The 24,455-nt window shown below is 42.7% G+C and overlaps 1 protein-coding gene and 2 pseudogenes across 1 annotated transcript; 1 reads left to right on the top strand and 2 right to left on the bottom strand.

Annotated features, from left to right (window-relative positions):
* Positions 1 to 1,795: 1,795 nt before the first annotated feature.
* Positions 1,796 to 5,101, bottom strand: LOC138843224 (tripartite motif-containing protein 64C-like). Its single transcript, XM_070060581.1, has 3 exons — positions 5,016 to 5,101; positions 4,570 to 4,667; positions 1,796 to 2,524 (listed from the first exon to the last, which is right to left on the bottom strand). The coding sequence occupies exons 1-3, from the start codon at positions 5,099 to 5,101 to the stop codon at positions 2,031 to 2,033; spliced, it is 678 nt and encodes a 225-aa protein (XP_069916682.1). The 3' UTR covers positions 1,796 to 2,030.
* A 4,290-nt stretch (positions 5,102 to 9,391) lies between these two features.
* On the bottom strand, positions 9,392 to 9,931 carry LOC138846056 (tripartite motif-containing protein 51 pseudogene; annotated as a pseudogene).
* Positions 9,932 to 23,440: 13,509 nt separating this feature from the next.
* Positions 23,441 to 23,980, top strand: LOC138846055 (tripartite motif-containing protein 51 pseudogene; annotated as a pseudogene).
* The last annotated feature ends 475 nt before the right edge of the window (positions 23,981 to 24,455 follow it).

Here is a 24,455-nt window from a genome sequence, read left to right as displayed (position 1 = left end):
GCCTCTCCACTCTCTGTGTAACTCTGACTTTCAAATAAATAATAAAATGATTCTCTTTTAAAAAAGAAGAAGAACAACCTATCTGGTCAGCTGGAAACCAGAAATTATCAAGAGAAAGAGTTTGTAATGTGATGCTGTCTCCATGGTGGTTCTTTTTTGTTTGTGTGTGTGTATTTATTTATTCTGAGCTTGGCATTGATGAGGAAATCCTGTCGTCTTGTGTTCTGGCCGGGAGTATAACGCAGAAACTCTCTTTCGGTATGATTGTTGCTTTGTATTTTCAACAAACTGCCCCCCCACACACACACACGCACACACTTCTCACGGTGTTTTTATTTCTAAAACAAAGAGTTTGTGGTCTTGGGAAAGCTAACACTAGTTTCATCTTCTAACACTTTGAGAGATTCACCCAGAAATAGTGTTGATTTTGGACATTTGAGACAGAATTGACCATCACAGTTAGTTGAATTAGTAGTGACTTGAGTTAGCCAACTACCTAATATTAAGCCTACAGAGTTTCCACCTGCCAATTCACTACCCAAAATAGCTAGGATTGGGCAAGGACAAAGCTAGGATCCAGAAATGTATTTCTGGGTCTTGCATGAGGGTGGGAGAAACCAAGTACTTGAGCCATCACCTGTGGTTGCCTACAGTGCCCGTTGTTACCATGAAGCTAGAATATGCAGAGGAGCAGGACATGTCCCCAAGTGCTCCAAAAAGAGATGTGGCCATTCCAAGTGGATCTGAAACCACTGAGCCAAACATGAATGTTCTTGATGTTAGAATAACTTTGTTAATACTAACTCTCTCTCTCTTTTTTTTGGGGGGGGGGGTGAGGGGGCAGGTAGAGTTGTAGACAGTGAGAGAGAGAGACAGAGACAAAGTATTTCCTTCCATTGGTTCACTCCCCCAGTGGTCGCTAGGGTTGACGATGCACTGATCTGAAGGCAGGAGCCAGGTGCTTCCTCCTGGTCTCCCATGCGGGTGCAGGGCCCAAGCACTTGGGTCATCCTCCACTGCCCTCCTGGGCCACAGCAGAGAGCAGGACTGGAAGAGGAGCAAGGAGCAACAGGGACAGAACCAGCACTGGTGGCGGAGGATTAACCAAGTGAACCACGGCGCGGGCCCCAATACTAACCTCTTATTTGTTCTTTAGTCCACTCATTGACTACATTTGTTTTGCCTGATATGTCCGAAACAGTGCTCTGGGTAATAGCAATACAGCACCAGGAAAGATTTTCCATTTGGAAAATTTGGAATTTGTACTGAGCAGTTATCATTAACTACCAGTTTGTTGAATTTATGTTGGATGTTATTGGTGATGTTGGATGTTATGCTTAGAGTGTGTGATCTCTGCAGTCATGAAGGGCTTCCTGAAAAAAACTGAGCTGAAATGTAATGAATGACCAGGACTTGATGAAGTGATTGGTTGTCAGGCATTTGCATCTACCCCAAAAGACCAGATTTGAGGAAAAACCTTTGCAAACTTCATTTTATTTAGTAAAGTGAGAGAAGAGACTTCACTCCACTACCCAAGACATAGTCAACTATGGGAATAAAAGGCTGTTTGCATGATGATGTGCCTTGGTGGCATTCAGCTAAATGGGAAAACAAGATGCCACAGCCACATATTTTATCATTTTATTAGCATACGATGCTTAGAATATACAACCCCACAAATGTCAAAGTAGAAAAGGATTTTTCAGGTGTTGGAGTTAGGAGGTATGCCCACGGGGAGTGTACACTAATAGACACTGAATTTCTTTACTGCATGATGAAACAGTACTGGGGTCAGATAACTGTGAATGTTTCAAAGTTCTTTACTAAAATAAATTTTAATAGAAAACGTTCATATATTCATTGCAGTTGTATGCTGTGTGGTTTCTAACCAAGCTCTAATTATGATGACACTGTGCTCATGAAGTTACAACATGCTCCAAAACAATCCTGATGTCTCACATAAAAATATCCCAGGGTGGCGAGCTCCTCCATATGGGAGTTCACAAAGAATCATCATCAAACCTGACATGTCATGGGGGACCAAGCCAAAAAAAGGGATTCAGAGGAGAAGTAAACTGGGTTGGAACGTTACAATGTATGAGGGAACCTTTGTCAACATCATAGAAACCCACTGTTCCATGGTCACAATCCAGAAACACCCCAACCATACTCAGGGGCCTCTTCACATAGTGAGTTAAGGGTGGAACACTGGTGTAGAGGATGTAATGGTTGTTACTCTTCAGGGAGGCCAGGAGAAATGCTTCCTCAAAATGAATAATGTTGCTGGTATCACTTGTGCTGGAATCATAACAGACTCCCAAAATCCAGTTGGAAGAGGATGACACATCCACCTCCCAGTAATGTTGGCCAGAGGTGAAGGTCTGAGCACCCCACACAGCAAAGCTCTCTGCTCTCTGGGAATGGTTGGGAGCACTGCGATGTTCTTCTCCAAATATTGTGCTTCTGAGATCTTCAGAGAAGCTTACATAGCGGCGGGCCACTTCCCTCCTCAGACCATTATCCACTGTAGAAAGAGAACAATCTGATCAATGAATGTTGTTTCCATGGCCTGAAGACAAAACTTTGCTGCCTGTGGATTCACTTCACTCGACTTTGCAAGGAAAACTAACACAAGAAAGGTAGCATAATGAATTGAGATTCACTCAACTGAGAAAATCAAAGGTTCAAGTGCATTTACAGGAAAAAAAAATAATCAAACAACAGAGAAAAATAAGAAAAGGAGCTTAAACATATCACACACTGTGTGAAGTAGGGTTATGGTTGATCTAGAGTGTTAATTATTTCAATAGTTTTGAACATATATGTTTAATTATATGTCTTTGAATAGAGACACAGAGACAGAGAAATGTTACATCTGCTCGTTCACTCTCCATATACCCACGACCAAGGCTGGGCCCGGCCTGTGCCAGGAGCCAGCATCCAAACATGGTCTCCCACATGGATGGCAGGGATCCAGACATTGGGGGTAACATCTGCTGCCCCCCAAGGTGTGCATTAGCAGGAAGCTGGATGGAAGCTGAGGTGGGACTGATTCCCAGGCACTGTGCTATGGGGTAAGGATGCCCAAGACACTTTACTGCTGAGCCAAATGCCTACCACTCGATAGCATGTATTGAGACAACGATGCAACTTCTACTTTCTTGGCTAGGAAAGTATCCTTTAGTGTTTTACTTAATTCCATTTGTAAATACAATACTTTGAAATGTGATAGATCTTAAATGGGAAATCAGCTACACATCTGAATATTTCCAAAATAAAACTCATGCTCCAATAAGTAGTATATTTAAAGAATGTTCTGACTTCAGCTTATCTGTTCAGGATGTGGATTTAGCCCAATCTGGGTTTCAACCATCTGTCCCTGAACTCTCTCTACTGCAGGCCTAACATCACTGCACTGTGTTCACAGATCTCTCATCATTTAATTGTTTTCAGAATCATTGATAGTATTGGAATGGTTCTGCTCTTTTTTTTCAGGCAGAGTTAGACAGTGAGAGAGAGTGAGAGAGAGAGAAACAGAGAGAAAGGTCTTCCTTTCCATTGGTTCACCCATCAAATGGCCACTACGGGTGGTACACTGTGGCTGGTGCACTCCGTCAATCTGAAGCCAAGAACCAGGTGCTTCCTCAGGTCTCCTATGTGGGTGTAGGGCCCAAGCACTTGGGCCATCCTCCACTGCCTTCCCGGGCCACAGCAGAAAGCTGGCCTGGAAGAGGAGCAATCAGGACAGAATCCAGAGCCCCAACCGGACTGGAACCCGGGGTGCTGGGGCCGCAGGCAGAGGATTAGCCAAGTGAGCCGCGGTGCCAGCCGGAATGGTTCTGCTTGTGAGAATTTCTCCTTTCTTGGGTTGGTCAAGTACTTCTGAGTTTATCAATGATAATAGCTATATTAGCAGTGCAGCATAAATGTACTTGGCATATAGAACAAATTAAAAACCACAAGTGCCAAATTTAAACTTTAAGATCTGGCCAGTATTACAGCATAGTGGTTAAGGCTGATGGCTCTGACACGGGCATCCCATATGGTAGCTGCTTCATGTCCCAGTTGTTCCACTTCCAATCCAGCTCCCTGAGAATGGCCTGGGGAAGCAGCAGAAGATGACCCAAATATTTGAGCCTCTGCTACCCTTGTGGGAGTAGCAGAAGAAGCTCCTGGCTCCTGGCTTTGGCCTGTGCTAGCCATGGCCATTGCAGCCTTCTGGGGAGTAAAGCAGCAGGTGGAAGAGCTCCCTTTCTCTCTATTTCTCCCTAAAATCCTGCAGTGGATGGAGTAAACACACAGTTTTGACTGCTGCTCTAAGAAGTGAGCATTGTACCCCTTCTTAATCAAATGACCTGGATACTCTTCCTGTAGTTTGCTTACATCAGCATGCTCATTACAAATTTCAGTTTAGATCATTGCAATGTGATGAAACAAAGAGAGAAGGCACAGTTTCAAAAAATCCTATAACATTTTCAGGGACACAAAATGAAATAAAATAGGAAATGGCTCAGGCACAAAAGCCGTGAAGAAGGAAATTAGGGCTGGAAGGATGGAGGCTGAGCTCACCTCTGAAGTTGTTTAGCATCTCTCTGAGTCCAGTGATGTTCCGCAATGTCAGCTCTGGGTTCACCCTCTGGAGACGGAGCATCTGCACCAGCTCTGCTCTGTAAAGAATCACACGAGTGACACTCCAGGTCAAAGGGCAATAGCAGGGTCAAATCAAAAGTACCAGCTGTAAATCCAAGATATTTCATTGGGAATTTTCCCATTATCATCTAATAAGAATAAATGTATTCACTACCTTAGGTGAAATAAAATTAGTACTTCTCTCTAAATTTCACATCACATCCATTTGCCTCTTTCTTCTCAGACATTATTCAACCTCTCAAATGACAGTGGCTGCCCCCTGTATCCCTCACTTGACTTCAGGTAAAACAGAAATCCTGAGTAGCTACAGAGAGCAGGGCTTTTAGGTAGAATCTATGGGAATTCAGTCAACAGACATCCCCAACAGTACAGTCAGGAGGATCTGCACTGAGCCAGGAGGCTGTGAGCTTTTCTGCCAAGCAAGGGAATGGAAATCCAAACTGGCAGCCATGGTCCGGAGGGAGCTGAGGTGGCTAATGCCCCTGATCCAGCCAGCAACTGGGACAGACTCAGAGGGCAGGACCTGCTCACTGCTGCTCCCAGGAGTGAATCCTCCCTCCTCCTTCCCTGCTGTGGGAATTGCTCTTTCCTGTGTGTTTTTCACTTTCCCTCTTTCAAGGGTGGGGCCTCCTCTGGGATTTCTCAGAATAATATGTACATAAGGGTTGGTTGGGATAGTTTCAAAGGAAGGGGAGGAGAGAGAAGGTGAAATAAAGCCCAGAAAGTCAAATCTTTTTTTGTATATTTTGGTTCACCCACACCTCATCTGGCACCAAAGAGTAGAAGACCTCAGAATCCCTTATCCAACAACATGGTAAATAGTCAGGAAGATCAAAGGAAATCATGCAAAACAGAAGCATCTGCTGCATCAGCAAGAACACAACTTTCTTACACATTGCAGATTCTCATTGTAAACTTACCTTTCTAATACACTCTGCATATCCTGCAAAAAAAAAAAAACCATTCAGTCATGATAATTGTCTCCTCTGATCTCTATGAAATACTTGCATTGTTAATTTGTAGTAATATATTTTCTCCTTATGATCTTGTAAAGAGGGATCAGAGTCTGTTAATAACAGACTATGTCCTGATCCATGAGGAACTTCCTCTGTGTGAATTAAGAAGGTGGTACTCAGGATTTAGATGTGCAGCTGTAAAAAGATTAGGTTGTAGGTTGCCTCACACCCACTCACATTCCAGAGAGAGGTCTGACTGCTGCTAACATTATTGCAAAGCAGGGAAACCTCCGAACATCGGAGTTCACTGCAAATGATTATCAAAGCTTTCTTAGGCAAAGGCAAGGCCTCAATGTCATCAGAAAATTGTTCTCTGTTTTGTACCCTTGTGACGATGGAGGCAAGAGTAGGGAATATTATTTCTGTGAAAGGCAATTGGATAGTTACAACATCATTCATGGACACAACAAATTATCACCTAAAAATAAATATCCTGCAGATTTATTGAATATTCTGGGGTTGCCTAGGCAGGGCCAAACCGATTGATATCACAGGCCTTATATAACCCTCTGGACAATCAGCACCCCTGGAGGGGAGAATAAATTGAGAATTAATCGAAGATGTAACCCTTGTGTGGTCGTTGAGTTCCTGGATAATTTTCTCTAGAGTAGTTTTCCTGCTTACAATGCAGGGACTTTTATCTTATCTGAATTGTGACAAAGAAAAGCACCCAAAAGATTATCAGATTATGCAGAACCAAGTGATCGGGCAAAAATAAAGATACAGGGCAGTAGACCTGAATCACGCAGCGTAAAGTAGTGATAGGTGCAGGTATCATTTTTTGGTTCTTACGCCCTTGCCCAGAAAAGCACTTCTTTCCCATAACATGGACTCTTCCTGCTCACCTGGAGTAACTCCATGTCAGGCTTGTGACACACCTCAGCCAGCTCTCTGTACGTGTTTATCACCTGGTGTTTCTGTTGGGTCATTCTCATTTCACTACCCTTGAGCTGTTGGGAAATCTCCTGTGCTTCTCTGTGCAGGGCCTGCAGCTGCAGTTGCTCCTCCTCGTGGAGAAATATACGCAACTTCTGGTACTGAGCTTTTATCATCAGCTCCCTTAAGGACACATATTCCTGCAGAGATATTAGGTAAAAAGTTTACATATCTCATGCTGAACAGAACATTGAAATGGCCAATATTATTTCCACAGTTGCCTGAGACACTGACATCCCATAGGAGTGCCTCTTCAAGTCCCTGCTGTTCCACTTCTCATCCATCTGCTTTCTAACATGCCTGGAAAGGAGGCAGATGAAGGCCCAAGTGTTTGGACCCTTACTTTCCACAATGGAGGCCCTGATGAAGTTTCAACCTCCTCTTCTCAGCCTGGTCCAGCCATTATAAGCTGGGGAATATACAAGTACATGGATGCTCCCCTCACCTCATCACTCTATCTTTCAACTAAATAAAACATTTCAAAATGTACTTTGCAGACTTTCTGCCTCACCCATGCAACACCTCTTGAGTATATGCAAGTCTTTTCTGTGCGTGCCTCCTGTAGGTTCTTAGTCTTTTTCTATGTTTAAATCAAGATTCACCAAATGATCTGAGGTGATTCTCCCCCCCGCCCCCGCAACCACCTCTCTGAAGCTTCTTCAGTATTTGTACCCCATCAACTCTTTTGACTGTAATGTAAGCCTACTTAAGTTTGTTCTGTTCCTTTGCCTGATTCTTCTAAATCATTAGAACTATTTAGGTAGAGTCCACGTCACACAGTCTTCTTTAATGACTTCATTTTCTTAATTGATACGATTCTACTTTTCACTGCTTCTTCATAGCCATACTTAATGCTATCTTTCCTGTTGGAAAAGGTTTGTGTAAACCTTCAGGGTTGGACTTGGAGTATCTGGGATGACCTGTTTTCCATACACCAGGGTATGCTTCTCACTAGGTGTCTTGGCTGGCACAGGATTTGTGATCACTGAGTTACCATTTGAAACCACCACTGCTTCTGGGAGGAAATCACAAACTCTTCATGGTAAACAGAATTTGCCAAAGCAGTATAGTGATTGTAAGCATTATAGTAATTGAAGAACATCTTTTTCATTCTTACCTTGAATGAATGAGTCTTTTTAATTTCCTCTGTCACATTGTTTTTCAATTCCTGGATCAGTTCCCATAAAGTATTCATTTCCTTTAAAAGCTTTTCCTGCAGAATAATGATAAGATTTAGCAACATGGAATATATGCTTGTATATTTTACCTCCTTACTTATTAGAAATAGTGGTGGTTGAGAGAATAGTATTGAGACTACTAATTGTTGTATTCTGACTTCTTTTTCTGATGTAAGTGATTGTGACTAAAGTGGAGTGGTCATATTTTCACAAGTTGACCTAATTTGAGTCTTAGATTTGGGATACTGAGTGTGGTAGAAAATTACAAGGAGAGCAAAAGCAAATGTTGGGTGAACGGCTGTTTCCTCTTATTCAAGCCATGCACCCTACTCTTGCTGGTAAAATCACTGGCATGTTGTTGGAGATCGATAATTCAGAACTTCTTCATATGCTTGAGTCTCCAGAGTCTCTCCGTTCTAAAGTGGATGAAGCTGTAGCTCTACTACAAGCTCACCAAGCTAAAGAGGCTGCCCAGAAAGCAGTGAACAGTGCCACAGGCTTTCCCGCTGTTTAGAATAGATCAGGGACCATGAAAAGAAACTCGTGCTTCACCGAAGAAAAATATCTAAACATCGAAAAACTTAAATATTATGGAAAAAAAAACATTGGAAAACATAAAATAAATAAAAAAAAGGAAAGGAAACTTTGAACCTTATGTACCGAGCAAATGCCAGGTCTAGCAAGCATAATGCTAGTCCTAGATTACTTATTGATTTAAAAACAACAAGAAAAAAACATACAAAAATAGTAAAATATAAAAACAAATTAATGTTTTATAGACCCTGGAAAAAAGAATTTTCAGCAAAGTACAAAAATTTAAAGCATTCCTTTCTTTAATTTTGTAATTCTTTACTGTGGAATAGCTCAGAATGTCAGCTCTGTTTTAAGGAACAGAATTGACAACTGAGCGAGGAAACGTAATTTGGATTATAAAATTCTTGCTTTAATAAAAATTCCTTAAACAGTGAAAAAAAAATAAAAAAGAAAATTACAAGGATGTCATTGCAGTATAATGAGTTCATTGGCCTCCTGCTAAACCAGTATGCCATGTGGGCTGCAGTTCATGTCCTGGCCCCCCCACCTCTGCTCCATCTCTCTTCTGATGGACTGTGAAAGCAACGGAAGATGTCCCAAGTGCTTTGGCCTTCGACACCCACAGGAAAGTTCCAAAAGAATATCCTGACTCCCAGCTACAGCCTGGCCCAGCCCTGGTCATGTGACCATTTGTGGTGGAAACCACAAAATGTATGGCACATCTCTCTCTCTCTCTCGCTCTCTCTTTCTCTCTTTTGCTTTCTGTGTTTGCATATAAAACTACCTTTGAAATAAGTAAATCTTAAAAATAAAAGATGAAACTTACAATAGAAAATGTGAATAAAGTCAATAAAATTGGCTTCCTTAGAAACGGTGTTTATGTTACTTGGCTGTGAAGCAGTCACAGTTGCAGCACAAGCCCAAGTTTCTGCTGATGACCACTTGCACTGCACCTTACCAACTGGCCATGCATGGACAGTGCTTCTAAGGTGGCTCCCCCTCATGACAACTCAACCCAATTGTGAATATGGAGTCCATTGAGTAACAACATGGAAGGACACATTTACATCTTGGGATTCACAGGGAAAAATCACTACCATCACAGTCTCCATTCTCACCCACTTCCACTCCATTTCCACAAATCCCCACCTTTCTCTCTAGTTCAGGATCCCAGAGAATCCACATGGCTCTGGAGGCATTACTCACCCGGGACTCCTCAGCAGCACATTCCATCATGGTGTGGTCATGTATCTCTGGCTGTGGGCATCCAGAGAGAGGCTGGTAGTGCAGGCTCTTGTCCACCTCTGTGAGGAGCCCTGCTGCTTCTGTCTGCTCACCAGGGACCTGCTCCTGCAACCTGGTGACCTGGTTCAAATGGTACTTTCTGGCAGCAGAAGCCAGCTTCTTGAGCACAACATTGGTTTTGAAGTTTGTCTTCTCTGACATCTCCTTACACATTGGGCAGCACATGGGAGTCTCGGCTTCCTCCCAGCTCAGAGAAAGGCAGGATCTACAAAAGTTGTGTCCACAGTCTATCCTAACTGGGTCTAGGAAGAAGTTCATGCAAATTGGGCATGTGAGTTCCTGCTGGAAGACTTGCAATGTGGCTGGATCCATGTCTCGATGAAGATCCTTTAAAAACAGAGAGAAATAAAGTGGTCTTCCCTGAAGAGAGAAAGCATGCACTGTGTACCGTTTTCTTCCCCTACTTGCCTGCATACAAACCTATACATCATGAGTATAAACATGCTGGGTCTACAATCTAACAGAACTAAGAAAGTAATACATGTAATATGGTTGTTTAAAGGAAGTAACCTGGGTCGGTGCTGTAGCGCAACAGATTAAAACCCTGAGCTGCAGGGCCCACATCCTATGTGGGTGGCAGTTTGAGTCCTGGCTGCTCTACTTCTGAACAGCTCCCTGCTGATGTGCCTGAGAAGCTAGCAGAGGATGACCAATGTCCTTGGGCCACTGAGCATACCCATGGGGAGTCCCAGAAGAAGATCCGGGCTCCTGGCTTCTGATTGGGTCAGTGCTGGCCTTTGGGAACATTTGGAGAGTGAACTAGAGAATCAAAGAACTGTCTCTCTCTCTCTGTCTCTACCTCTAAGAATTTCTCTTTCAAATAAATAAATAAATAAACCCTTCAACTACATAATAAACAGTACGTAACAAATTTATTTGGAGAAATTTAAGGTGATGGTAAGAGATGAGATGATTCCAAGGTTTGTTTTCATTTTCTTATTGGCCTAGAAGCAACACAAGATCAGTATTTCTTTCTGCATCTCCCCTCCTCCTCATCCTCTTCCTCTCTCTCTCTTCTCTGAGCTCCTACGCTATTCATTTCCTCCAGGACTGCTCGGCTTTAACACACACAAAAACAGTGGAACTCCATACTATGGATCTATCCTCTCTGCCTTGCAACTCAGAGGTACTTTTCTGAAATCAGTTATGAGACCAGGCTTAATCGAAGATTATTTGATTTAATCAGTGTTAAGTTGAATGCTCAGCTTCTATAACAATAAGCAGGTGAGTTTCCTTTTCAACCTCAACCTGAACATTTTCTTCAAGTAATGAACTACACAAATCATTTCCAGTTTGAGAAAATATCATTTTCCCAGAGTTAGTTCATGTCATCAGAGGGATGGTCACATTCTGAAAAGGTGAACAGTCAACCACAGCAATGGGCAACAACTGGCCAATTGTCCTTTAAATCAAGTAGAAGATGGCTCAAGTGCTTGGGCAACTGCACCCACGTGGGAGACTGGGATGAAGCTCCTGCCTCCCGGTTTTAAATCAGTGCAGTTCTGGCTGTTGTGGCCAAGTGGGGAGTGAACCGTTGGAGGGAAGACTTCTCTCTCTCTCCCTCTCTCTCTCTCTCTCTCACTAACTCTACCTCCCAAATAAATAAATAAAATCTTAAAAAAAAATTAGTAGAAAAGACACATTTGCTTTGATAAAACATCCGTAATCTGATCATTAAACTTCAAGTATATTTGTAAAAGAAACTGAACAGGAAGGCCTGTCCTCTAAATTCTATACTCAAAGTGTGTGTGATGAGTAGTCTCACCTTTGGAAGTGCAGATGTGATTGGTCATTTCAGTTCTATGCACAGCTGTTTCCAGTTCAGGATTCTCTCTTCTGATCTCAACTCCTCTGGGTGTGTCCCCTTTGACAGGATTTCACCAGACCCACCCACCAAATCCACTCAATGAGAGAGCTTCTGTCTTCAGAACTAATTGGATTTGCATCATGAGGTTACAGGGAAGGTGGAAAAGTGATTCATTGGATTTACAAGGTGCAGAAAATAGTACCCAGGGGCTAAGAGACAAGCAAACTGTAGACTGGGTTTGCGAGATGTGGGGAAGTTGACCAGATGTAAATTGTTCCAAGAAATTTTCACTGAGGGCTGAGAGCGCCAGGCTTTTGCACAAGCTGACACTGGCAGACGTTAGAGGGTGGGAGGATGGCAGAAGTCCCTGTGGCTCTCCTCTGCCTTAGAGGAAACACCTCCTCCCTGCTGCCACCCTCCTTGCAGGACTCTGGTCCTGTTGTAGTTTACATCACAAACCTCCTTCACCCATAGTTACACTCTTTCAGATGCTGCTCTCTGGGTTGTTCCAACACTGTGAATATCTGCCATTATGTTTTTTTTTTTTTCCCAAAGTGGCCCCAAGACCTTGTTCCATGGTCTCAGATGTTTTCTTGAATGGTTAACTTAGGGGCTGGCCTAAGGGTTAGGCCACAGCTCACAATGCTGGCATTCCATGTGGGAGCTGTGGTGTAATCCAAGCTGCTCCACTTCCAATCCAGCTCCCCACTTTCATGCCTGAGAAAGCATTGGCAAATGGCTCAAGAGCTTGGCCCTGTGCCTTTCACTGGAGACCTGGAATAAGCTCTGGCTCCTTCCTAGCTTAGATTAAACCATCATTAGACAACCTGGCAGCAATGTAAAATTTCTGTAGAGAAATCATTTTACAGATTCCACAAGAAGATTTTCTATGGCAACCTTGCCAGAACTTCAGCATTTGATGCATATGGCATCAGGAAAATTACAGAAAATATATTAATTTATAAGATACAAAAGTATAATAGGCAAAAATTTTTATACATATTTCTATTTTTTGGATAGGCAGAGTTAGTGAGAGAGAGAAAGAGAGAAAGGTTTTCCTTCCATTGGTTCACCCCCTAGATGACTTATATATATTTCTTAGACACATGAACATATGCCTGAAAGCAACAGAAGACTGCTTATTGCCAAGTCATAAAATGAAAATTCCTCTGTTTTCAAGGTTTAAGGTAAAAAATTTGAATTCATTTCTTTGGACCCAGTACTCACCTGACGATTGGAATTGGTGCTCTGCAACTTCTTGGATTGGATCCTGGGTCAGGTAGGTGGCTCTGAGTTCCCTGGGATCTGGAGGATCAGAAGGTCTCCACAGCCCAGTCAACACCAAGCCTCAGAACTGAATAAACCTTGACTGGGTGAGACCTTTATACAAGAGGAGCAAGCCCGGCCCTGATGGGGTTACTGTAGCAGAGAGGACTAGGGGGAGGGGCACTATTTCCCATCATTCTTTGGGTGAACACCTTCTTAGGTGATTTAGTTAAAAGCAATTGGATCAATCTCAAATTATACAAAAGTTTTCTTGATTGAAATGAATAATTATTTGGGAGGTGATATTTGTAAATTTTTGAATTCCAGATAGATATTCTCTGACTACACCCATCGAGATAGTTTGTATAACTATGGAAGGCCTTTCTTTCTGTCTCTCTCTTTCTCCTCAAATAAGTTAAAAAAAATTTTTTTAAAAATGGAATGTGCTTGGAATGACAGAGATTATCACAACTTAAACTGAGGGTTGATCACATATGGAAGTGCCTGTGCAATCCTTGCTGCTCCACTTCAGATTCCTGCTAATGCAACTGAGAAAGCTGTTGAAGATGGTCCAAACATTTGGACACCTGCATCCAAATGGGATTCCCTGATGAAACTTCTGGGTCAGCCTGACCCAGCCCAAGCTGTCTGGCAGTTTGGAGAGTGAAACAGCTAGTGGAAGATCTCTTTCTCTCCCTCTCTCCTTCACTCTGCCATCTTCTACTGCTTGCCCAGGCCATAGCAGAGAGCTGGATGGGAAGGGAGCAGCCGAAATGAAACCGGCAATATTTGTTAATTTTAGAAATCCAGATAGATATTCTCTGAATAAACCCATTGAGATAGTGTGTATAAAAGCCTAAATTAATAGATGGGTGAGTGACATGTTTACACTCACAAATCAATACAAGGCAGTAATGTATAGGGTTAGACATATCAATAAGTATCAAAGGAAGAATATCTGGAAATATAATTCTTGGAATTAATAGCAGTAAAACCTGCTGGGATAATTTTTGAAATTCTGATAGAAATTTTCTGAATGTACTCATCAAGGGGATATTATGCATAAAAGCCTAAATTAATAGAATGTTGAAGTACATTTTTACATTCACAAATTGATACATGATGCAGAATTTAATTGTGTTGAAGTTATAACTTTAGTGATAACTTTCAAATTAAAACTTTAATATGTTGAAGTTATATATAGGATTGGCCATATCAATAAATACCAATTGAAGTATACCTGGAGATATGATTCTCAGAATTAATAGTAGTAAAACCTGCTGGGATGATTTTACCTGATTGCTGTTTTATGTCTTTAAGTGTTTTGAGTATCTGGAAAAGGGAATTAACCACTGTTTCAAAACAGTTGTAATAAGGCATGTATATCTCATAGAAGTTTCAAAAGAAGACAGGCCCAGCCGGTGCTGTGGCAATGTAGGCTAAGCTTCCTCTTGCAGTGCTGCCATATGTTTGCCAGTTTGTGGTGCAGCTGCTCCTCCTTGGATCAGGATTTTGCATTGTCCCGGGAAAGAAGTAGAAGATAAGCAAGTGGCCGGCAGCCACGGCTCACTAGGCTAATCCTCCGCCTTGCGGCGCCAGCACACCGGGTTCTAGTCCCGGTTGCCCCTCTTCCAGGCCAGCTCTCTGCTGTGGCCAGGGAGTGCAGTGGAGGATGGCCCAAGTGCTTGGGCCCTGCACCCCAGGTGAGACCAGGAGAAGCACCTGGCTCCTGCCATTGGATCAGCGCGGTGCGCCAGCCGCAGCACGCAGTCAAAACAGCCATTGGAGGGTGAACCAACGGCAAAGGAAGACCTTTCTCTCGTCTCTCTCTCTCACTGTCCACTCTGCCTGTCCAAAAAAAAAAAAAAAAAAAAAAAAAAAGAAGAAGATGACCCAAGTGCTTGGACCTCTGCACCCAGCTGGGAGAGCTGGAAGAAACTCCTGGCTTCATAATGGACTCAGCTCTGGTCATTGCAGCCATTTCAGGAGTGAAGCAGCAGATCTAAGACCCTTTTCTCTGGCTCTCCTTCTGTCTGTAATTCCAACTCTCAAGTAATAAACTCTTAAAAAAATAGGTTCACAAAAAAAAAGGCTACTTAGTTATGTTGTTTCAATAAAAGGAACATTCCATGAATTGTCTTTTGTCAGCTATAATTTGTTTAAAATTCAATGAATGTTAATATTATTGCTGATAATAACGATGAACCTGGGGAACACAGTTATGTGAAAGAAAAATAGAAAATGCCACATATATTTTGTAATTTCAGTTCCATGAACCTATAGATGAAATGATTAGGAGAATTAGAGTGGCTCATTTGTCTGGTGTCTGAGGAGTGATGATTGGCAGATCACATACAGGTGAGGAGTCACACAATAAGCCAGGAAGTCCAGAGAACTCACACATGCCCCACCCTAATCCTATCTCCCAGCCCCCAAAGAACAAAACTTTTAGTGCAGGGTTTGCAAAATGTTCCTCTGTTATATAGGAGAGATACAAAACTAGAAGAGAATGAAACATTTTTCCACCGTGATTCAGGTTGTTTTAGAAATCAAAGGTACATATTCGAACTGGTGTCCCTCATCTCTACAGCACAGTGTACATTTCCCCTGCACGTCACCCCACTGTTTGTAACCAAACACTATGTCCCAGGACCTCTTCATCGCCTAAATGAGACAATGCAACTCATTACTGAACACCAATAAACAACACCAACAGCTTTCACAAGAATTATCTTGTTCTCGGTTCTATTAGTCAGAGCCTCCGATGACAGTTAATATATGCAGATGTATTTTTATAAATGCAGAGAAGATGCCACAAATGATGTTATAAACAGCCAGAAAGAAAATTCCCTATCCCTGGGTAGAGTGTGCCACTCTGTAATCTGCACCATACTTTACACTGCATGCTGATTCTTCACTGATTTGCACATCTGAGCAGGCATGTTTCCAAACAGTTCAGAGAAACAGAGAAGAAGAGCAAAAGAACTTGAATCAACAAGTGACTAAAAGAGAATGTGTATTGCCAGGGATGGTTGAGGTGTAAAATGTGCATTGCACACAAAATTAGCATATAAATATGTAAAATACATTAGTAATATTTATAACAATAGCTATTTAAAATGTGTAGTGTACAAGAAATTTAATAATATCATTAATGTTAATTTTATTTGGTTTATTGTTTTGTGTTCACTAGAAAATTTAATATTAGATATGTGACTCATATTGCTATCTGGTATTTAACATTTTTTAAACTTTTATTTAATGAATATAAATTTCCAAAGTACAGCTTATGGATTACAATGGCTTTTTCCCCCCCATAACTTCCCTCCCACCTGCAACCCTCCCCTCTCCCGCTCCCTCTCCCCTTCCATTCACATCAAGATTGTATTAATGGTTTAAGAAGTCAGGCTGGTGCTGCGGCTTGCTAGGCTAATCCTCTGCCTACTGCGTCAGCACTCCAGGTTCTACTCCCAGTTGGGGAGCCGGAATCTGTCCTGGTTGCTCCTCTTTCAGTTAAGGTTTCTGCTGTGGCCGGGGCAGGCAGTGGAGGATGGCCCAGGTGCTTGTGCCCTGCACCTGTGTGGGAGGCCAGGAGGAAGCACCTGGCTCCTGGCTTCAGATTGGCACAGTGCACCAGCTGTGTCGGTCATTTGGCGAGGGGGGGTGAACCAACAGAAGGAAGACCTTTCTCTCTGTCTCTCTCTCTCTCTCGCTGTCTAACTCTGTCAAAAAAAAAGTCTATTACCAAGTCCTAGGATTATTATAGGTATACCTCCACAATTATTTTATTGGTCTTATTGTCGCCATTATTGACAAATGTCCTTAGGAAAAAGCTTGGTTTTCCTGTTTGAATTCTTCCCAGACAACTAAAATTGTAGAAAAGATGAAGAAAGTGTCCATAGAATTGGATGATGATTGGTGAAGACAAGTGGTAGAATGTAGTACCCATGAATTTTTAAAATCTTCAAATTGTAGCTAACCCTGTTTCTTTCTTTCTTTCTTTCTATAGACTGAGAGAGACAGAGAGCTCCCATAGGGGCATTTACTGCCAGGTATTTGATACAGGAGTGAAGGAAGACCTGAAAAACCAAACATGAGACAGTGAAACAACCCAGAAAGTAACATCTGAAAGAGCCGAGACCACCCTAACTATAGGTGAAGGAGGTTTGTGATATAAACTACAACAGGACCAGAGTTCTGCAAGTAAGATGGCAGCGGGGAAGAGGTGGTTCCTCTAAGGCAGAGGAGAGGCACAGAGACTTCTGCCATCCTCCTGCCCTCTAACGTCCTGCCAATGTCAGCTTGTACAAAAGCCTGGCACTCTCAGCCCTCAGTGTAAAATAAAGTTATAAGGTTCTAAGGCATTATCATGGACATCTGAGCACAGTGTAGGGCTTGGATTTGTACACAACAATCGATGTGCTGGTAATCTGTAGTCGAGATTCAACTGCACAGATTTGGGATGTGAGAACAAGCACCAGTGTACACACATTTTCTGGACATACAAATGCAGTTGCTACAGTGAAGTGTCAAGCTGCAGAAGCACAAATTATTACAGGAAGCCATGACACTACAATACGATTATGGGATCCGGTGGCTGGGAAGATGAGAGTGCCATTAACAAATCATAAAGGATCAGTGACAGCTGGAGTGTTACATCCAAGACATTACACATTTGCTCTGGTTCGCCACAGAACATCAAACAGTGGAAATTCCCTGATGGATGTTTCATTCAAATTGTGTCTGGACATAAAGCTATTATTAATACATTGACTGCAAATTCTGATGGAGTACTTGTATGTGGAGCTGACAAAGGCACTATGCACCTTTGGGACTGGAGAACTGGCTCCAATTTTCAGAGTCCACGCAGGGGTGCAGCCTGGGTCATTGGACAGTGAATCTGGAATATTCGTTTGTGCTTTTGATCAATCTGAAAGTTAATTACTAACAGCTTCAGCTGATAAAACCATTCACGTGCACAGAAAGGATGACACAGTGAGAGAAGAAATTCATCAAGGGGCTGGCACTGGGGGAAGCATGTAAAACTGCCACCTACAGTGCCAGCATCCCATATGAGTGCTAGTTCGAGTCCCGACTGCTCCGCTTCTGATGCAACACTCTGCTTGGGAAAGCAGTGAAGATTGCCCAAGTGCTTGGACCCCTGTGCCCTGTGTGGGGGATCCGGAAGAAGTTCCTGCCTCCTAGCTTAGGAGCTCTGCCCCTTGCAGCCAATTAGGAAGTGAACCAGTTGATGGAAATCTCCTTCTGTCTGCCTCTCCACTCTCTGTGTAACTCTGACTTTCAAATAAATAATAAAATGAATCTCTTTTAAAAAAGAAGAACAACCTATCTGGTCAGCTGGAAACTAGAAATTATCAAGAGAAAGAGTTTGTAATGTGATGCTGTCTCCATGGTGGTTCTTTTTTGTTTGTGTGTGAGTATTTATTTATTCTGAGCTTGGCATTGATGAGGAAATCCTGTCGTCTTGTGTTCTGGCTGGGAGTATAAAGCAGAAACTCACTTTTGGTATGATTGCTGCTTTGTATTTTCAACAAACTGCCCCCCCCCACACACACACACACACATGAACACACTTCTCACGGTGTTTTTATTTCTAAAACAAAGAGTTTGTGGTCTTGGGGAAAGCTAAAACTAGTTTCATCTTCTAACACTTTGAGAGACTCACCCAGAAATAGTGTTGATTTTGGACATTTGAGACAAAATTGACCATCACAGTTAGTTGAATTAGTAGTGACTTGAGTTAGTAGATTACATAATATTAAGCCTACAGAGTTTCCACCTGCCAATTCACTACCCAAAATAGCTAGGATTGGGCAAGGACAAAGCTAGGATCCAGAAATGTATTTCTGGGTCTTGCATGAGGGTGGGAGAAACCAAGTACTTGAGCCATCACCTGTGGTTGCCCACAGTGCCCGTTGTTACCCTGAAGCTAGAATATGCAGAGGAGCAGGACATGTCCCCAAGTGCTCCAGAAAGAGATGTGGCCATTCCAAGTGGATCTGAAACCACCGAGCCAAACATGAATGTTCTTGATGTTAGAATAACTTTGTTAATACTAACTCTCTCTCTCTCTCTTTTTTTTTGGGGGGGGGTGAGGGGACAGGTAGAGTTGTAGACAGTGAGAGAGAGAGACAGAGACAAAGTATTTCCTTCCATTGGTTCACTCCCCCAGTGGTCGCTAGGGTTGACGATGCACTGATCTGAAGGCAGGAGCCAGGTGCTTCCTCCTGGTCTCCCATGCGGGTGCAGGGCCCAAGCACTTGGGCCATCCTCCACTGCACTCCCTGGCCACAGCAGAGAGCTGGCCTGGAAGAGGGGCAACCGGGACAGAATCCGGCGCCCCGACCGGGACTAGAACCCGGTGTGCCGACGCCGCAAGGCGGAGGATTATCTAGTGAGCCGTGGCTGCCGGCCACTTGCATATCTTCTACTTCTTTCCGGGGACAATGCAAAATCCTGACCCAAAGAGGAGCAGCTGCGCCACAAACTGGCAAACATATGGCAGCACTGCAAGAGGAAGCTTAGCCTACATTGCCACAGCACCGGCTGGGCCTGTCTTCTTTTGAAACTTCTATGAGATATACATGCCTTATTACAACTGTTTTGAAACAGTGGTTAATTCTCTTTTCCGGATAATCAAAACACTTAAAGAAATAAAACAGCAATCAGGTAAAATCATCCCAGCAGGTTTTACTACTATTAATTCTGAGAATCATATCTCCAGGTATATTTCAATTGGTATTTATTGATATGGCCAGTCCTATATATAACTTCAACATATTAAAGTTTTAATTTGAAAGTTATCACTAAAGTTATAACTTCAACACAAATAAATTCTGCATCATGTATCAATTTGTGAATGTAAAAATGTACTTCAACATTCTATTAATTTAGGCTTTTATGCATAATATCCCCTTGATGAGTACATTCAGAAAATATCTATCAGAATTTCAAAAATTATCCCAGCAGGTTTTACTGCTATTAATTCCAAGAATTATATTTCCAGATATTCTTCCTTTGATACTTATTGATATGTCTAACCCTATACATTACTGCCTTGTATTGATTTGTGAGTGTAAACATGTCACTCACCCATCTATTAATTTAGGCTTTTATACACACTATCTCAATGGGTTTATTCAGAGAATATCTATCTGGATTTCTAAAATTAACAAATATTGCCGGTTTCATTTCGGCTGCTCCCTTCCCATCCAGCTCTCTGCTATGGCCTGGGCATGCAGTAGAAGATGGCAGAGTGAAGGAGAGAGGGAGAGAAAGAGATCTTCCACTAGCTGTTTCACTCTCCAAACTGCCAGACAGCTTGGGCTGGGTCAGGCTGACCCAGAAGTTTCATCAGGGAATCCCATTTGGATGCAGGTGTCCAAATGTTTGGACCATCTTCAACAGCTTTCTCAGTTGCATTAGCAGGAATCTGAAGTGGAGCAGCAAGGATTGCACAGGCACTTCCATATGTGATCAACCCTCAGTTTAAGTTGTGATAATCTCTGTCATTCCAAGCACATTCCATTTAAAAAAAAAATTTTAACTTATTTGAGGAGAAAGAGAGAGACAGAAAGAAAGGCCTTCCATAGTTATACAAGCTATCTCGATGGGTGTAGTCAGAGAATATCTATCTGGAATTCAAAAATTTACAACTGTCACCTCCCAAATAATTATTCATTTCAATCAAGAGAACTTTTGTGTAATTTGAGATTGATCCAATTGCTTTTAACTAAATCACCTGAGAAGGTGTTCACCCAAAGAATGATGGGAAATAGTGCCCCTCCCCCTAGTCCTCTCTGCTACAGAAACCCCATCAGGGCGGGGCTTGCTCCTCTTGTATAAAGGTCTCGCCCAGTCAAGGTTTATTCAGTTCTGAGGCTTGGTGTTGACTGGGCTGTGGAGACCTTCTGATCCTCCAGAGCCCAGGGAACTCAGAGCCACCTACCTGACCCAGGATCCAATCCAAGAAGTTGCAGAGCACCAATTCCAATCGTCAGGTGAGTACTGGGTCCAAAGAAATGAATTGAAGTTTTTTTGCCTTAAACCTTGAAAACAGAGGAATTTTCATTTTATGACTTGGCAATAAGCAGTCTTCTGTTGCTTTCAGGCATATGTTCATGTGTCTAAGAAATATATATAAGTCATCTAGGGGGTGAACCAATGGAAGGAAAACCTTTCTCTCTTTCTCTCTCTCACTAACTCTGCCTATCCAAAAAATAGAAATATGTATAAAAGTTTTTGCCTATTATAATTTTGTATCTTATAAATTAATATATTTTCTGTAATTTTCTGATGCCATATGCATCAAATGCTGAAGTTCTGGCAAGGTTGCCATAGAAAATCTTCTTGTGGAATCTGTAAGATGATTTCTCTACAGAAATTTTACATTGCTGCCAGGTTGTCTAATGATGGTTTAATCTAAGCTAGGAAGGAGCCAGAGCTTATTCCAGGTCTCCAGTGAAAGGCACAGGGCCAAGCTCTTGAGCCATTTGCCAATGCTTTCTCAGGCATGAAAGTGGGGAGCTGGATTGGAAGTGGAGCAGCTTGGATTACACCACAGCTCCCACATGGAATGCCAGCATTGTGAGCTGTGGCCTAACCCTTAGGCCAGCCCCTAAGTTAACCATTCAAGAAAACATCTGAGACCATGGAGCAAGGTCTTGGGGCCACTTTGGAAAAAAAAAAAAAACATAATGGCAGATATTCACAGTGTTGGAACAACCCAGAGAGCAGCATCTGAAAGAGTGTAACTATGGGTGAAGGAGGTTTGTGATGTAAACTACAACAGGACCAGAATCCTGCAAGGAGGGTGGCAGCAGGGAGGAGGTGTTTCCTCTAAGGCAGAGGAGAGCCACAGGGACTTCTGCCATCCTCCCACCCTCTAACGTCTGCCAGTGTCAGCTTGTGCAAAAGCCTGGCGCTCTCAGCCCTCAGTGAAAATTTCTTGGAACAATTTACATCTGGTCAACTTCCCCACATCTCGCAAACCCAGTCTACAGTTTGCTTGTCTCTTAGCCCCTGGGTACTATTTTCTGCACCTTGTAAATCCAATGAATCACTTTTCCACCTACCCTGTAACCTCATGATGCAAATCCAATTAGTTCTGAAGACAGAAGCTCTCTCATTGAGTGGATTTGGTGGGTGGGTCTGGTGAAATCCTGTCAAAGGGGACACACCCAGAGGAGTTGAGATCAGAAGAGAGAATCCTGAACTGGAAACAGCTGTGCATAGAACTGAAACAACCAATCACATCTGCACTTCCAAAGGTGAGACTACTCATCACACACACTTTGAGTATAGAATTTAGAGGACAGGCCTTCCTGTTCAGTTTCTTTTACAAATACACTTGAAGTTTAATGATCAGATTACGGATGTTTTATCAAAGCAAATGTGTCTTTTCTACTAATTTTTTTTAAAGATTTTATTTATTTATTTGGGAGGTAGAGTTAGTGAGAGAGAGAGAGAGACAGAGAGAGGGAGGGAGAGAGAAGTCTTCCCTCCAATGGTTCACTCCCCACTTGGCCACAACAGCCAGAACTGCACTGATTTAAAACCAGGAGGCAGGAGCTTCATCCCAGTCTCCCACGTGGGTGCAGTTGCCCAAGCACTTGAGCCATCTTCTACTTGATTTAAAGGACAATTGGCCAGTTGTTGCCCATTGCTGTGGTTGACTGTTCACCTTTTCAGAATGTGACCATCCCTCTGATGACATGAACTAACTCTGGGAAAATGATATTTTCTCAAACTGGAAATGATTTGTGTAGTTCATTACTTGAAGAAAATGTTCAGGTTGAGGTTGAAAAGGAAACTCACCTGCTTATTGTTTTAGAAGCTGAGCATTCAACTTAACACTGATTAAATCAAATAATCTTCGATTAAGCCTGGTCTCATAACTGATTTCAGAAAAGTACCTCTGAGTTGCAAGGCAGAGAGGATAGACCCATAGTATGGAGTTCCACTGTTTTTGTGTGTGTTAAAGCTGAGCAGTCCTGGAGGAAATGAATAGCGTAGGAGCTCAGAGAAAGAGAGAGAGAGGAAGAAGATGAGGAGGAGGGGAGATGCAGAAAGAAATACTGATCTTGTGTTGCTTCTAGGCCAATAAGAAAATGAAAACAAACCTTGGAATCATCTCATCTTTTACCATCATCTTAAATTTCTCCAAATAAATTTGTTACGTACTGTTTATTATGTAGTTGAAAGGTTTCTTTCTTTATTTATTTGAAAGAGAAATTCTTAGAGGTAGAGACAGAGAGAGAGACAGGTCTTTGATTCTCTAGATCACTCTCCAAATGTTCCCAAAGGCCAGCACTGACCCAATCAGAAGCCAGGAGCCAGGATCTTCTTCTGGGACTCCCCATGGGTATGCTCAGTGGCCCAGGGACATTGGTCATCCTCTGCTAGCTTCTCAGGCACATCAGCAGGGAGCTGTTCAGAAGTAGAGCAGCCAGGACTCAAACTGCCACCCACATAGGATGTGGGCCCTGCAGCTCAGGGTTTTAATCTGTTGTGCTACAGCACCGACCCAGGTTACTTCCTTTAAACAACCATATTACATGTATTACTTTCTTATTTCTGTTAGATTGTAGACCCAGCATGTTTATACTCATGATGTATAGGTTTGTATGCAGGCAAGTAGGGGAAGAAAACGGTACACAGTGCATGCTTTCTCTCTTCAGGGAAGACCACTTTATTTCTCTCTGTTTTTAAAGGATCTTCATCGAGACATGGATCCAGCCACGTTGCAAGTCTTCCAGCAGGAACTCACATGCCCAATTTGTATGAACTTCTTCCTAGACCCAGTTAGGATAGACTGTGGACACAACTTTTGTAGATCCTGCCTTTCTCTGAGCTGGGAGGAAGCCGAGACTCCCATGTGCTGCCCAATGTGTAAGGAGATGTCAGAGAAGACAAACTTCAAAACCAATGTCGTGCTCAAGAAGCTGGCTTCTGCTGCCAGAAAGTACCAATTGAACCAGGTCACCAGGTTGCAGGAGCAGGTCCCTGGTGAGCAGACAGAAGCAGCAGGGCTCCTCACAGAGGTGGACAAGAGCCTGCACTATCAGCCTCTCTCTGGATGCCCACAGCCCGAGATACATGACCACACCATGATGGAATGTGCTGCTGAGGAGTCCCGGGTGAGTAATGCCTCCAGAGCCATGTGGATTCTCTGGGATCCTGAACTAGAGAGAAAGGTGGGGATTTGTGGAAATGGAGTGGAAGTGGGTGAGAATGGAGACTGTGATGGTAGTGATTTTTCCCTGTGAATCCCAAGATGTAAATGTGTCCTTCCATGTTGTTACTCAATGGACCCCATATTCACAATTGGGTTGAGTTGTCATCAGGGGGAGCCACCTTAGAAGCACTGTCCATGCATGGCCAGTTGGTAAGGTGCAGTGCAAGTGGTCATCAGCAGAAACTTGGGCTTGTGCTGCAACTGTGACTGCTTCACAGCCAAGTAACATAAACACCATTTCTAAGGAAGCCAATTTTATTGACTTTATTCACATTTTCTATTGTAAGTTTCATCTTTTATTTTTAAGATTTACTTATTTCAAAGGTAGTTTTATATGCAAACACAGAAAGCAAAAGAGAGAGAGAAAGAGAGATGTGCCATACATTTTGTGGTTTCCACCACAAATGGTCACATGACCAGGGCTGGGCCAGGCTGTAGCTGGGAGTCAGGATATTCTTTTGGAACTTTCCTGTGGGTTTCGGAGGCCAAAGCACTTGGGACATCTT

The sequence above is a fragment of the Oryctolagus cuniculus genome, chromosome 1, assembly GCF_964237555.1.
Source record: "Oryctolagus cuniculus chromosome 1, mOryCun1.1, whole genome shotgun sequence".
Classification (NCBI taxonomy): Eukaryota; Metazoa; Chordata; class Mammalia; order Lagomorpha; family Leporidae; genus Oryctolagus; species Oryctolagus cuniculus.
Note: the sequence above shows the minus strand (reverse complement) of the source record. Positions and strands in the feature narration are given on the sequence as shown.

Excerpts from the sequence above, each read along its gene's own strand:
- LOC138843224 (XM_070060581.1), bottom strand. The coding sequence starts at position 5,101 with ATGGCTGCCAGTTTGGATTTCCATTCCCTTGCTTGGCAGAAAAGCTCA. Across the intron at positions 4,668-5,015 it reads CAGATCCTCCTGACTGTACT|AGCAGAGCTGGTGCAGATGC; the intron begins GTTGGGGATGTC and ends GATTCTTTACAG. Across the intron at positions 2,525-4,569 it reads GATGCTAAACAACTTCAGAG|TGGATAATGGTCTGAGGAGG; the intron begins GTGAGCTCAGCC and ends CTCTTTCTACAG.